Below are 16,007 nucleotides of genomic sequence, written 5' to 3'. Positions count from 1 at the left end.
CTTAGTAGGTAACAAACGATTTATTTCATAAAAAATATGTTCATATATGAGCGGTTTTTCAGCTTCACATAAGTACAACACACACCCACAGAGGCTCTATTTATTACCTTAGCATTCCCAACAGAATGCGATTCACAAGCTATTCTTGACTCAAAGCTGTGTTACGTTGACTATCCAAATTTCTTTTGATTCATTAAGCAATTTATACGTAAAATGGGGATGACCTTTTATTTTCGAAAAATTGAAAATCTATCAATGAAATTTTTCGAAAATGAAAAGTAGAAGTACGAAAAGAAATCGAAAAAAAACGAAAAACAATTGTTTTGAGAAAAACAATTCTTCTCCAATTAAGAAAACCAATTTTTCTCAAAAAACATTTTTTTTCGAAAACGAATTTATTTCAAAAATCGAAATTTCTTTCAAAAAACATTTTTTCCGAAAAAACTATATTTTTCGAAAAACGATTTTTTTTCTAAAAGCGAATTAAGATTTTTTTTTCGAATTACAAATTCAGAACAGGTTATTGTTTATTAAATAAAATTGTTATTATTATTAAAGACCTTCAGTTATGTGTAACAAATTGTTATGGTTGCTATAAATATTATTATTGAACTGACACCACAAGACAGCTTGAATTAATCCGTATCTGATTATTCATTTTGATAATATCGTTGCATGTAAAACAACAACAATTCCTTGAACAACCCTCAACCAAATCACAAGTTGCACCACCGAATAAAATAATTCGAATGAAATATCATTTATCTATGATAGTACACATACGAGTGAATCATATTTGCTGTAAATCGTTTAGAAATTTATTTTAATTTGTAATGTAGTTTTTCTTGAAACATCAACTTTCAATATCTCGAAACCTTCATTTTGTCAGTTACCATGTTGTACAGTCAGAGAAAAAATTACCTGGGCCACGGGACGTAGAATTTCGTAACGTCTTAAAGCCTGTTGTTTATGCAACCCAAATAACAAAATATTCGCTTAAGTTTGCCTGGTGATTCTGAGTTCTCGGAAAGGATTGAGCTTTGATAGCATGAGTCACATGACTCGTGCCCCAGCCACAACAAACAACTGGGTGCTACGAGGCCTCCAGAAGAAAATTTCGGAACTGGTTTCTTGTCAAGAGCTACTCGTAAGGAAATTCTATTCTTACGAGTGATAGAGTCATTGTCAAGAAGGTTCGCTGAAATGATGGTTCTCATCACAGACCACATGCCACACGTTAATTGTTTAAGTCCAGTTCATGCACTGGACCTACAGATTAAAATGGGATCCGAACCAAATGCCTCTCTATTTGGTATTGAATTCGGAAGCCTTTCATTACATGGCGAAGACGTTACCACTACGATATCAGAGAGGCAATGGAACCCCTTGAGAAAGAGATAAGCAAAAATTGCTACATGACAAACCACATTTGCCCGTAAATTTAAAAAATAAGACAATATTTTGTACTGACAGTTTCGAACCGTGGGAGAGGCATATATTTTTTTGTGCCATTGTACATTTCTCGAGTTTATAATTCTTCCTCACCAACACGATTAACGCGAGTGGTAGAAGAAAAGCGAAGTAAAATAACTGAAACAGAAATAAAACGAAAAAGCGAAATAAATTTTATCCATAATATTCTGCAATCACTTGAGTTGTATTCACGGGATGCTATCTTTAAAGACAGCAGTCGTCTCTTCCTTGTCTTTTTCGCTTCCTTTGTGCTCCTGCTTCCCCCTGTTACGATTGGTATAAAACTAATTAATGCGACGTTAATTAAACAATCCAACAACGAAACAATGCACAATCAACTGCACAAAACTACTTTCCAAATGTTTTCGAATCGGAAAACAATTCAGATGCTGTAAAATGACTTAAGATGCAGTAATAAAGTGGGCATTTGGTACCGTATAGAATTAAATCGGTGAAGATGTTAGATTTGATTGGATGTTTGTTATTTAGATTTGCTATTCTTTCACTTTTGGCAAGTAGCGACGATGAAGATTAGTGATGCTTTGATGAAATTGATGAAGGGACACTTACCAAGGACACCCACGCCCAAGTCGAGATTCTAACCAGGGACCCATGGCATCGTAGCGCGCTGTGCTAACCACTCCTCCATGGAGGGGACATTATACCATATTTTGTGTGCTCAATTGGGATCAATCAATGGAATGAATAGGCATATTATATGATTAATAAATTCATATCATAATACCAGTCATATTATTCGACACGAAGTAACATCAGAGATATTCAATCTTGCATTTTTGCCTTTCAACTAATTCTTTGAATTCAGGTTAATCACAACAATAAGATAAATTATGATGCAAATGATAGTGAATGTGGGATATTGACAGTTATTACGAATTACCTGACAGAAACAACATTAAACAGGCTCGGTGGTCAAGCTGATTAAGTGATTGACATTCGATATCGTCGCCAAAGTCTCGGGTTTGAGTACCGTCCTTGTCAGGGGTGTTTGACTACTTCGTCATCAATTTCATGTAATGGTCACTCGTCCTTATCGTCGCGATCATCGAACAGGGAATAAAAATTATAAAAATAAATACGATGGAAGAGTACTTATTTCATCTCTCACGAAATCTCCTACAACACCGGAATATATAAAATACATGTATATTCATTCACATACATTTTCGATTTCTATATTTAACTAATCGAGACCGAGAACGGGAGAGCAATTTTCAATTCGACAAACCGAGAGACGGAGACACTGTCAAGTCTCGTTTCTTCTTGACACCTCCGTAATCGAGTTGTTCTGTTTGTCATTGGCTTTGCATTGTCAATTATTGTCATTATTCTTCCCCTGCAGGTAAACCATAACGATGAATTATGATAAAATGAAGCAGATGAAAGGGCAAGAACAAGAAAGTCATGCCTGTTCGGGACTCCAACCCAGAACCTTATGTAATGAGATTTGAAATTCTGGAGAAGGCATCCGTGTTTCGCTTGGTTTTCTCTTTCCTCTACTTCTCTTATATTATCATACATGTATAATAAAAATGGATCTGATACGATATGTTGCGATTCATAATTGTGCTGGTTAGATGCTACAGATGTGAACTCCAACCTGCAATATATTATTCCCTTTGTTTCGTATGTGGTTGAACATGAAATTTTCTTACACTGTGACAATTTCTTTCTTAGTTTTGGTTTGGTGCACAGATATGCTAATCTGGACTTACCTTCAGTTTAAAGTGCGATACTAACCACTATGTGCATCCACCGTGTATCAAACCCGGGATCCACTGATTGCAAGGCGACGACGTTATCACTACGCCATCGAGGAGGCCCCATGACAAAATGTTATTCACTCGATCTCTACCATCATTTATTTCAGCATTTACATTTTCGTTTTCTACTTCTTTTTTCCTTTTGTTAACTACTCTGATACAACTCTTTTTGCGTCTTCGAATTTTTTCTTGTTTCAGGAAAATATAATACATGCAGGCTGTATAAAAATCCCCCGTTCAAATAGATAAAACGTTCACTTTCGAGAACTAATTTACATGTTTATCACTAACGTAACCATTAGGAAACTATTGAATTGAATTGAATTGAAAAGTCTTCTTATTTACTACAGAGCGAAATTCAGCCTTGGGCTGCTCTACCACCTAACTCTGGTGAATAAAAGTTACAACACATACATTTATAATACTGAATAATACTGAAATCAAATAACATAACATGAATGAATACGACATAAATGAAAAATAATATAATTATAAGAGAATACAATGACAGATACAATAACACACACGCATACACACATACACACGTGTACATACGCAATTTCCAGATCGATACTAAAATAGCATGCACACAGGTTGAAATATTCGTTGTGTCAGATAAGTGTTTGCAAAATACATGGTTTTACTTTACTTGATTCTTGTTGCTTAGCCGTACGAGCTAATGCTCAATTGTTGTCTTTGCAATAAAAATAATACGACTTGTTCTTTGAAGTTTTGGGGTGTTGTAGCAAAAGAAACATAATCGGGAAGAGCATTCCAAACCTTTGCAGACCAGAGGGAGAATGAGCCTTCGAAACTGACAGCAGAGTGGCGGGGAATGTCTATTTTTCGCCGACCTCTAGTATTGTATGGATGTATGGAATTTCTAAATGTCAGTTTCTCGTGGAGATAGATAGGTGTTTGTAATTTTAATACCTTATATATTGTAGAACACTGATGCAGTAGGCGTCGCCTAGACATGTTAAGGATTTTGTATGTATTGAGCAAGTGTAGGATGTGCTGATTTCTCCTGATCGAGAGAACGTAACGAATGCAAGAATTCTGTATTTTTTGTATTCTGTTCTATATTTTACGTTGTAAATTCGTGCCGTACACCACATCACAGTAATCGAAAATAGGATATATTAGAGTTTCGATTAGATATAATTTAGTTTCTCTAGTGAAAAAGTCTCTCTTCCTGTAGAGTGATCTCATTATTGTTAGTACATTGCGCTGAGATATGTCCTGCCCAGGAAAATTTTGGGATCAAAAGTAAGGCCTAGATTTTTAACGGTTGGTGCATAAATTATGTTTTGGTTTTTAATTTTGATGTTAATTGTATCATAATTTACTTTTTCAAGATAATAGTTAGAGCCTAAAATTGTGTATACGCATTTATTCTGCTTAATTGCGAGCCCATTTGCAGTGAGCCACTTGTTAAGGGTATGTAAATCATTGTTTAGATTATCTATCTTGTTTAACAAATCCGATGGTGATGACGATATCATCAACTGCGTATCATCCGCATAACAATGTATATTACAATGGCTGATGGTCTTTGATATATCAGCGACGTATAAGGTGTATAAAAAGGGGGCCAGAATGGAACCTTGCGGGACTCCTCCATTTAATGTTATCGGTGTTGATCCGGTGTCGGCAGGGTAAAAAACCCTTTGTCTTCTTTCGTGTAGATATGATTGGAACCAGTTTATTACAGGCTTCGAAAAACTGTAGTATTTCATTTTTGCTAGGAGAAGGTTATGATTGACAAGATCGAAAGCTTTAGAAAGGTCTAATAATACTAGTATAGTTAGTTTTTTATCGTTAATCGAACGTAAAATATTGTCCGTGACAGATAATAATGCCGTGGTTGTACTATGAGAAGTACGGAAACCTGATTGAGAATCAGGTAAGATTTTATATTTTGCAATGTACTCTTTTAATTGTACAGATACTATCTTTTCTGTGACTTTTGAAAATATTGATAGAATGCTGATTGGTCTTAAATCGCTTAGAGAGGTTAACGTCTGCTTTTTGGGGAGCGGAATAACTCGAGCTTCTTTCCATGCATTTGGAAATTGGCTGGTTTTCAGAGAAAAATTAATGGTATGCGTGAGTGCCGTAAGTATGAAGGGAAGGGCCAGGTTAAGCATTTTGCACGTAATGTTGTCCACTCCTGCAGCATTTGATCGAATACTGTACACTGCCTTTTCGTCCTCAGAATCTTGAACCTGGCGAAAGGATAATTCTCTTGCATCGTTTTGAAAGCAGTTCTCTAAGAAATACTTGCACTCCTTTGCAATAATGGCGTTGTCTCGAAGAACACTGTCGTAGACATTTGCAAAATGTTTATTAATTTCAGAGGGACTGCTCAGATGAGGCGGAAGTTCTCCCGCGTTCCGTTTGCTACCGATACCAATTGTTTTCAGGCTATTCCACATATTCTTTGAATTTCTCTTATTGTTATTTACAATAAAAGAAAAATTAGCTTTTTTCTCTTGCCTCATAACAGACGTGGTAAAATTTCTTAATCTTTTATATTCGTCCCAATTTAAAATTAATTTGCTTCGCTTGTATTTACGCAGCGCACCATCCCTTAGTTTCATGAGCAGCTTCAGATTATCCGTTAGCCACCGCGCTGGCTCTTTCGTCACCCTAACCGTTCGTAATGGGGCGTGAACGTTAAACAGGTCGACGAGATTTTTCTCAAGAAATTCTATTTTAGAATCGATGTTTCCAAGTTTAAACGTTTCATTCCAATTAATGTTTACAGCATCTAGACAAAAATTTTCATATTCAAATTTCTTAAAATCTCGGTACGTAACGTACTTGGCTTTATCCCTGGGTTTTGCGCAATTCAGTGACACGCTCGTCAAGCAGTGGTCTGAAGTTCCGATTGGACTCGCGATTTCGAAAGAAGATACAATGTTGGGGTTGTCAACAATTATTAAATCTAACAATGTTTCGGAAGATTCTGTTATTCTAGTGGGTTTATCAATCAATCAGTTGTGTTAAACTATGTTAACTGATGTAACTGCAGATTGAACAATACTTACAGCCACTAACGAAATATCTATTCTTGTGTAGCCTCACAGACAACAAGTATCTGGTGAGTCATTCACTCTCGCTGACTACGGGCGAAGGTCACTGAACTAAAGGGTGGTGGCAAGCAAGCAGGCTTCTGCTCTACCAAAGACGAGATCACGTGTTCCAGTTATCAATGGCGTACGAAATAAGAAGGAACACAGCTATCTGAAGTATGTTTTGGTACCGTCATTGCACGTAGAACACTTTATCGTCGTGGCCTTGAAGTTCCCTCAGGGCACTTATACGTAAAGGCTTCTCAGCTAGAAGGATATATTCCCCATTGAGGGAAGGAAAAGTGGGTGCGTATAGAGGTCCTTCAATTTTCGAATTTTTGTTCTTTTCAGAACGCGTGCTGTATCGTCGACTTAATCCAATATATCCGTTGTAGTTTTTAGGTTCTGTTTCGGTAATTTCACATTGTTTTCCTGCTTATGTTATTCGTGACGAAGGTTCTGGATTCGATAATATGGACAATAACGGGATTGTGTTGGTTGCTCGATTTGGTGTCTTCAGTCCACTTTATGTCTTGTTAGGCTAATCGTGACTGGGCCTACAGTTTAAAGTGGAATCCGAACCACTATGTTCCTCCACCGAGTATCGAACCCGGGATTCCTTAATTACAAGGCGACGACGATCCCACTGGGCCATCGGGGATTGTGTTCGAAACGAATGAATCAAATTTGAGTGATATGATATGCAACCATTGTTAGACTATTGAAAGAAAAGCTATGGGAACCTGCCACTTTTTCTACTGCAGACAGGAAACCATAAACATGGAAGAGAAGCTTATATTCTATGAAACCTGACGCTATGTGCTCGAATACTGGCTAAATATAATCCATAGAGGCATAGGAACGTTAAACAACCTATTATATGATACATATAGGTTTAAAAAGGTCGAAATACAAATATTGTGTGCGCCTCACTGATGGCGTAGTGGTAAGGCCTTGTAATCAAGGGGTCTCGGGTACGATACCAGGTGATAGCACATAGTTGTTCGGATCCCACTTTAAACTGTATGCAGTTCAGATTAGTCTATCTGTGCCGGTGACTCAGTCGGTAACGCGTCTGACTACCATGCTATAGGCCCCGGGTTCGATCCCCGGCCGGTTCAAGCCCGGGAACATTTCTAACGTTGGAAGCGGCCCCGGCGCCCACCCAGCGTCGAATGACATGGCTACCTGGGGGAAACCCTGGGGGTAAAGGCGGTTAGGGGCGTGATGCTGATCACATCACTCCCACTCACGAACGAATCAAGAAAGTGTGGGGCGTTAACCCACACCCCCTATACGCCTTCATGGCGTAGCGCTAAGCACAGGTAGTATTTTTAGGAGGAATATTGGTTCTATTTATTTATATATTTTTTTTGCATAAAGTGGACTTACAACAAATTTAAATTTGCGATAAAGATTATGATAAGGTATTAAAGAATTGGGTCTAACACATTTTTTTATTGTTTACCAATGACATTGTTAACTAATATTCTTAATTTCAGTTTCAAGATGAAATCGGCTACGAAATAAAAGGAGTGGGTTCATATTTTTGTTACGAAATTCCACTTTGTAGTAGACCTTTCCCACACTAAGATGTGACATAATAAACAAATCTGAGACACTTTCAAAGTATGAAATTGCTATCTACGTATTTGGGAACAATCTTTCAATATGATACTTTTTTTGGACACGTCAAATCATAGTATTTAATTCCTGTTTTAGCAGCTTTAAGGAACCTGATTTTGGGGGGGGGGGGTACAAATGCCCTTTCTGCTCCCTTCAAGTTACGCCTATGACGAACAGGAATTCAAATAAAAGACTGTCCCGACTAAATCGGGAGACACGTCTGATAGATTTACAATTGGGAAAATCATAATTAAGCGTGTAGTTCAAAACAACCTATTTTCATATATTGCATGCAGCTCTACTTTTTCTGCAATGTGGATCAAGAACTGGGGACGTGGAGAAGCACAACACTCCACGTAACCAATAGTCACGTGACCCTCTTTGCTTTCCTGTCATGTTGACCTTCGCGTGGAACACTTTTCTCGGTGTTAAGACAGGCAAAATCACCCGATCATCGAAGGGTGCAATATGTGTTGCCTACCCTCCTGCATTACTTGCTCCTATTAAAGCTTTATGGGGAAGAACTTTTTTCCATGACTGTACACCCGAGGCCTCCAAATATGATATTAAGTCTGCAATTATCTCAAACGGCATGCACGTTTCCTTCGTTGTCCTGACATCTGTATCTCATATTTCCAATTTGTAATCTTGAATCGATTAATTTTGCAATTACCTTTTAATTATTTACTTTAGTACTTTTTTAATTTAATTTAATTTACTAATAAACTTCATGCAATACAAAGAGAATAATAATAAGAAATTGGAAATGTGTTTTCTATTTTACCTTGTTTTCGTCTCCGGTTTGAGGATTGTGTTGAAGACGAAACACGAACCTCTTAAAGTTTCTAATGTTACAAACTTCTCGCAACAGTCAAATTGTTCATGTTTCCAACTGCATGATACAAATATAGTACTACAGTTCCGAATCTGAAAAACATAAAATACCAATATCTATATCTACGTAAGGCATATATTAAGAGGCATATATTATCTTATTGTAACTAATATTTGAATAAACTGAGCAGAAAAAGAAAAACAAGGGAAATGAAATTCGCAGGAAACGTAGGCTCTGATATGTATTTTATATGCACCAGTGCATCAAGTGCACACCTCTGAATATTTAGGAGTGGAGGCCAATTTTATTAGGGATCACCTGTTTTACACAATGTATGTTAATGAGCCATGAGGACAGGACATATTATTACGTCTGGCTTTAGCTAACTTGAGTGATGTAAACAAGGAGAGACAAAATGTGCTTCATGTAGACTGTAACTCTTGGCCAGTCTTACGGCGAGTGTCCTACATGCTGGCAAGGGTAGTGGGGAGCGTGGAAGCGACGAATCCAGTACAATGAGAAACGCAATAGCCTGCAGAGCGAGGCACGCGCAGCATTTCCTTCCGCGACGTCGTATCTCTAAGCGCCGCCACTGTTGTTTCTTGGTCAGCTGTGTGTTTCCCGCTCCCCTTGCCAGCATGTAGGGCGCTAGAAGTAAGACTGGACAAGAGCTATAGGGACTAAGCAATGGTGTCCGTGAAATAACCCTCATCATATCTTCATACGTGCAAAGATTCAAGTATCTCTGTTACTTGCCACAACTTAAGAGGTATAATAAAAAAAAAGAATTTTTGTATACCTGTCAAAATTGTGAGGTGGTCGATAGAGTTTTTGAATTACTATGATACCGCGTATGTACTTATAAACTGCCACCTTGCGGCATTTCGATGAATCTGTTCCCTGATGCTAGATTGTTGGAATTTAAAACATTTGGCTTTAGTTGATTCCGTGAGAATGACGAACCGAAAATCCGAATGTTTGTGCTGTTTTTAATATTTTATATGGATCTGTGTCTAAAGTCTGGAGCATTAAAACTCGCACCAAAGAAAGCTCCTTCCACTATGGATGATTCTGAGCCAATTTAACGGCCTTCCAAATCGGAAGAAGAGAATGCTAAAGACTTCGTAATAGAAGAGAGTATGAGTGATACTTACCATATAGTTGTAAGAGTATTTTCTTTGATATATATTTTAAAATAATTGTTTGTTTTGCTAGATGTCAAGAAAATCTAAAACGCTACAAGTATACGAATGGTGTTAGCTAATACAATATTTGCAAGAAACGTATATGAAGAATTCTCATTGGCTGTTAAATTAAAATTTTGTTTCGATTGGTATAGATAAAATGGGGCTCAGCGATATAGTCATTGTTGGACTTCATCGATGTCGAAGAGATATCATCCTGAGAAAGTGGGACGAAAGTGTAAAGGAAAGGAGATTATATCAATCCGTCCCTTGAACTCAGGAAAATATGCTGTGAAAGGACTATATACCTTCAAAAGGCTTAATAGACCTTCTTACAGGGCATGGCCCTTATGGAAGTTACTTGAAGAAAATAGGCAAAACGGATAGTGATCTGTGCAATGCTTGCGGGACAGAGATCGACACAACAGCACATCGAGGACTCTTTTTCCCTGCCTCAAGTGAGGAGATCATCTCATCAAGAAAGGATCTATTACGAGGTGATGGTAAAAAGGAATTAAAGTAACTTGCCAATTTAGTGTTCGAAAGTGACTTGCGGACTTATCTGATGGAAACGGAGACGCGGCGTTTACCTCTTCCCCTTCCCCCACCCTCACAAGTGCTCAGAAGAAGTGAAAGATTAAGAGACCGGAATCTGTCCAGGGAACCACCCCCACCACTGCGGGGACCACAACAGGAACAAGAAGAGGAAGCACAAGGAAGAGCCTCGGGACGCCGACACTGAAGAGGATTTCCAAAAGAAAAATATAATCGTAAAATATATAATAATTGTTTTCTTAAATAACAAAAATAATTGAAATAAATACTGTCTGTCAAAAATACTAGATTAGATACGTAAGTCACTGGGAGAAATAGAATAATTAAGAAAATTGAAATTAAAAATTAAAAATAAAACAATTATGTGACCCTCACATAAATATTATAAATTATATATTATCACTATTGAAGTAATCAAATTGACAGTGTGGGGAACATAACCAAAACTTGAGATGCAAAAAGTACGTAAACACAACAACACTGGATACCATTAACCTCCCAGGTGATTTTGATTGTATATGTAAAATTCATTATAAATTACATTATATTTTAAAACTTAATTTTAGATTCAAAATTGAGGTCAATATTTTATCACTTAATTACAATTTTATTTCATTTCATATATGTCCGCACAATTAATACGTGGGTGAATCAAATATAAACGGGAATTTATTTCTTACTTGCAGGGAAAGTGTGGTGGAGGCCTGTGGCCTTGAGGTGATGATAGTGGGTGTATCTGGAGTCTGCCCCTTCCATGGAGTCCTTGTCAACTTTAACATCAGTCAGTAGCACCATGAGTGAGCAGGAGGTGCACCCGTCCATTTCGAAACGCATCATTATCAAATTTCTTACAAACGAAGGGTGAAACCAAGTGAAAGTTTGAGCAGACTTCGAGCACAGTTTGGTCAGTCCACCCTTTCAAAGACCTGTGTGTATCAATGGCACAACATGTTTTTGGGAGGACGGGAAACTGTGGAAAATGAAAGGCATTAACGGCGGCAAAGGAAAAGCATCACTCAACAAAACATTCAGGCTGTTGAGGACTTGATTGAAGGTGACTCTCGCTTGGCAGTCAGTGAAATTTCATCTGCAGTGGGCGTAAGTTATGGTAGTTCTCACACGATCATTCAAGAGAACTTGGGCTACAGAAAACATTGTTTGGAGGTGGGTCCCACACATCCTTACTGAGGAACAGAAAAAGGTTCGACTGAAAATCTCCCAAAGGCTCCTGGTTCGTTATGAGAGAGAAGGAGATGAATTTTTGCACCGTTATCACATGTGATGAAACTTGGGTCCACCAATACACACCAAAGTCAAAACAGGCCAGCAAGTAGTGGCGGAAAAGAGAAGAGGCTGGGCCAGTCAAGGTCAAAAGCCACGCATCAGCTGGGAAGATTCTTACCACAGTTTTTTTAGAATTCAGAAGTGTCACTTTTTTGGATTATCTCCATGAAAGAAGAACAGTAAATGCTGCTTACAATTTCCAACTCCTGGAATGTGTTAAGGCTGCTTATCGGACCAAATGACGTGGTACACCCATCAGAGGTGTTCTGCTGCTTCATGACAACGCCAGATCTCACACAGCTTGTGCACCACGTGACAAACTGGACGAAATTCATTGGACATCACTTGAACATCCTCCATACAGTTCAGACTTATCCATTTCTGATTTTTACTTGTTTAGAAACCTGAAAGGAGCACTCGGAGGTAAGCGTTTTTATGATGACGCAGAAGTTGAAGAGTTCGTTTGCAACTGGCTGTACACACGACCGAGAACGATCTGGGACAAAGGAATTGCCAAACTCCCTATCCGCTGGCAAAAGTGCATTTCAGTTCAAGGGAGTTATGTAGAAAGGTAATTACTTTGTTTTGTATTTGTATTTTGTTTCAATAAATTATGAAAAATAAATTCCCGTTTATATTTGATTCACCCTAGTAATTAAAACTTGAACATTAATTATATTTCATTAAAATCATCATTATTACCTTGTATATAATCTCTTATTATATATTACTTAGGTGACGGTACTATAGTGAATCATTATATTGTAACTAACTAGATAACCCTATTAACGTAGGACATTACCTTTGATTACACGCTCATTCTAAATACTAACCTAGCATGTTTCTTTCTTTCTAAGTAAACTAAAAAATCCAATACAGGAAACCATATTTTAATTTCTACATTTTCAATATATACTTCAATCCCTGAGGGTGAGAATTATGTTAGCTCTCGAAAGCTCGGAAGCCTATCCAGAGATCAGCTGGCTGATATCCCAAGAGAACTTCTTCATCATCCGCCGCCAGGAAAGATTCAAGAATTACATCTTATTTATTTTCCAGCGCATTTGTAAGACGAACTTTAAAGGCGAGAAACTTCAAAACCTGCTGAAGCGGCATTGATCTTTGTACGGCTGCAGTCATCTCTCTCCCGAGAAATAATAATGACGCGGAATTCCTATCAGCATAGTGTTCCAAAAATATCACTACAGGCGACAGCCTCGGAATTACAATAGGTTAAAAACCTTAATAAAAAGTGAACACCTGTTCCTGTCTCAAATACGTAAGTTAGTTGATTGCAGCCGGACAACTGGGCCTTGTTCTGACCCCAGAATCGGGATGGCAACGTCTTTGCGTGTTTAACCCTAGAAAGGCCAAGGTGAGTCCATCGTACTCACTACACTACATTTTTAATTATAGTTCTGTAATATTGTGATATTTTCTAATATCTGTTCTAGTATTCCTAATTGGTTAAAAAATATACGTACATCATGTCCGATTTTTCATGATTTTCATATAATATGTTTTTCTTTACACCGCAATATATAATTTTGCAACGCAGAAGCACATGGTGAGTCCGTTGGACTCCTGCGGCTTTTCCACTGTTTACGTAAATTTTCTTTCATTTTTTTTAAATTCCGTAGTACACATTTCAGTTCATTAGGTCACTAAAGTTCCATTTCTCATTCCAGGTGATTTCTCATTGACATCTATGCCCAAGCTTACTGAGAAAGATATTATTGCTTGCTTGCAGTTGTAGGGAGGAGAGGATGATGATAGTAGCTAACAAGAAAGTGACGACAGTGACTCTTAACCCACACAGTGACATCAGTGATGATAATCATATAAATATAGACAGTGATTACAGAAACACTGTAATTGAAAGTGAAGAAGTGTTACAACCCTATGATTTGGGAAACGCGTCTTACGTTGGAAAAGACCATTCTGAATGGCACAAAAATCCACCTGCCGCTTCCAAGATTAGGGCTTCCAATATAATAAAAGGAGCTTCATCTAAAGTTTTGCTTCCACCAAATAAACATTTGGAAAGCCCAAAAGATTGTGTCAGTCTTTTTGTATCATCCAGCATTATGAAAGACATGGTGAAATTTACCAACCAGGAAGCTGAAAGAGTGTATAATCTGAAAAAGAAAAATACATCTTTGGTCCCTTTTGATGAAGTTGAAATCGGTGCATTCACAGGCCGTCTTATAACAGCTGGTCATTTCAAGTGCAACCATCTTACAGTTTCATCATTGTGGAATTCAATGTATGGTCCTACAATTCTTCGTGCTACTATGAGCAAGAATAGATTCAAGGAACTCCTTGTATTCCTTCGCTTTGACGACAAAATTACAAGAAGTGAACGTCGCAAAAGAGACAAGCTTGCACCGATTCGTGATGTGTGGGATACAGTTTCCAATAATCTCACCAAACATTAACTTCAAGGGTGTATTATAACAGTAGACGAACAACTGATACCATTTACCGGACATTGATCCTTTCGCCTAAGCCGTCTAAGCCAGGTAAATATGGTTTACAAATGTTTTGAGCATGTGATTCGAAAACGTTATATCCATTGAAAGGAATCCCATATTTGGGGAAGGAAAATACAACGAGAACCAAAGATGTGGGATGAACGGTGCTTATTCAGCTAACAGAACCATACAATCACATAAACAGACATGTTACGTGTTACAATTATTTTACTGATCTGGAAGTTGCCAAGCAATTACTGAGGAATGGACGTACACTAGTTGTCACAGTTAGGAAGAACAAATGCTTCATTCCACCTGAATTCCAACGAAACAAAAATCTAAAAGTGTTTATTTCTGAGTTTGGTTTTTCCAGAGATTTTACACTTATCTCGTATGTAGTCCAAAGCAGAACTACTTCTCAGCAGTATGCACCACACTAGTGACATAATTATAGAAGGGGGAAACACACCAGATAATATATTGTATTATAATGAAACGAAAGGAGGAGTCGATACTTACTTTTGTAAAAGAAAGACAAACCGTTGGCCAGCAGCTTTCTTCATGAACTTCATTGACGTTTGTGGGGTAGCTGGGTACGTAGTGTGGGTAACACTTAATCCTCAGTGGCATATAAACAATGAGAACACAAGAAGAAGGATCTTTGTAATTGATCTTGCAGAAAGTCTGGTCCAGGAACATATTACAAGAAGATCCTGACAAGGACTCAAACGTGACACTGTTCAGGCAATAGAAACAGCCATTTCAATGAAGGATCCAACAACGTCAACATCTACTTCCGCAGAGCAGCATAAGAAAAGGAAATGTTATTTGTGCGATACCAAGAAAAGTAGAATGCAATAACAAGTGTGTTCAAAGTACAAGAGAAATATCTGTTCTGAACGTTCCGTTTGTACAAGAGAATGTCTGAAATGTAAAAAGTAATTGCATTTACTGTTAGAATTAGTATCTGTGGCTCTATTCAGATGCAAGAGAAATGTCAGTTCCTAAAATTCTCTGTGTACAAATGTTGTTGAACTGAAAAAAAGTATTTCATTTATATTAGAAGAAATGCGATTATATACCAAATATAATAAAAATAATAACTACTGAAATATATAATAAATATGATAATGTCAAAACTTACAGTATCCAAGTAAAATATTATTAATTACATTATTATTATTTATGGCCGCGGTGGCTAAGTCGGTAACGCGTCTACCTAACATGCTAAAGGTCCCGAGTTCAATCCCCGGCCGGTTCAAACCCGGGAACATTTCTAACGTTCGAAGCGGCTCCGGCGCCTACCCATCGTCGAATTACATGTGTACATGGGGGAAACCCTGGGGGGTAAAGGCGATTAGGGGCGTGATGCTGATCACATCACCTTCACTCACAACCGGATCAAGACAGTGTGGGGCGTTACCCCCGCACCCCCTATACGCCTTCATGGCGTGGTGCTAAGCTATTTTTTTTAATTATTATTATATACAAATGATTTTATATTGTGTAATACTTAACAGTTTGTTATAACACATTTGTAGCAATTCTTTCAAACATATTTCATGCAATTAACAAAAGTAATAAACGTAAACAAATGTAGTGTATATGTCTGTAAAAATTAGTAACGTAAAAATTTTGAAAAAATACAACTACATAAAGCAAACAAATACTCTAAAATGTTTATATTGCATCAAGACAGTATTGTTTCATACGAG

The 16,007-nt window shown here is 37.5% G+C and overlaps 1 protein-coding gene across 1 annotated transcript in view; it reads right to left on the bottom strand.

Annotated features, from left to right (window-relative positions):
• LOC145992600 (pickpocket protein 19-like) overlaps nucleotides 1-16,007 on the bottom strand; it is an 829,803-nt gene that overhangs the window by 778,155 nt on the left and 35,641 nt on the right. Inside the window, exon 3 of the mRNA XM_083128954.1 lies at nucleotides 8,745-8,887. Coding sequence (XP_082985080.1) covers nucleotides 8,745-8,887 — 143 coding nt within the window. The remainder of the gene's footprint in view (nucleotides 1-8,744; nucleotides 8,888-16,007) is intronic.

Source organism: Lepisma saccharinum, chromosome 9 (genome assembly GCF_977018435.1).
Source record: "Lepisma saccharinum chromosome 9, izLepSacc3.1, whole genome shotgun sequence".
Lineage (NCBI taxonomy): Eukaryota > Metazoa > Arthropoda > Insecta > Zygentoma > Lepismatidae > Lepisma > Lepisma saccharinum.
Note: the sequence above shows the minus strand (reverse complement) of the source record. Positions and strands in the feature narration are given on the sequence as shown.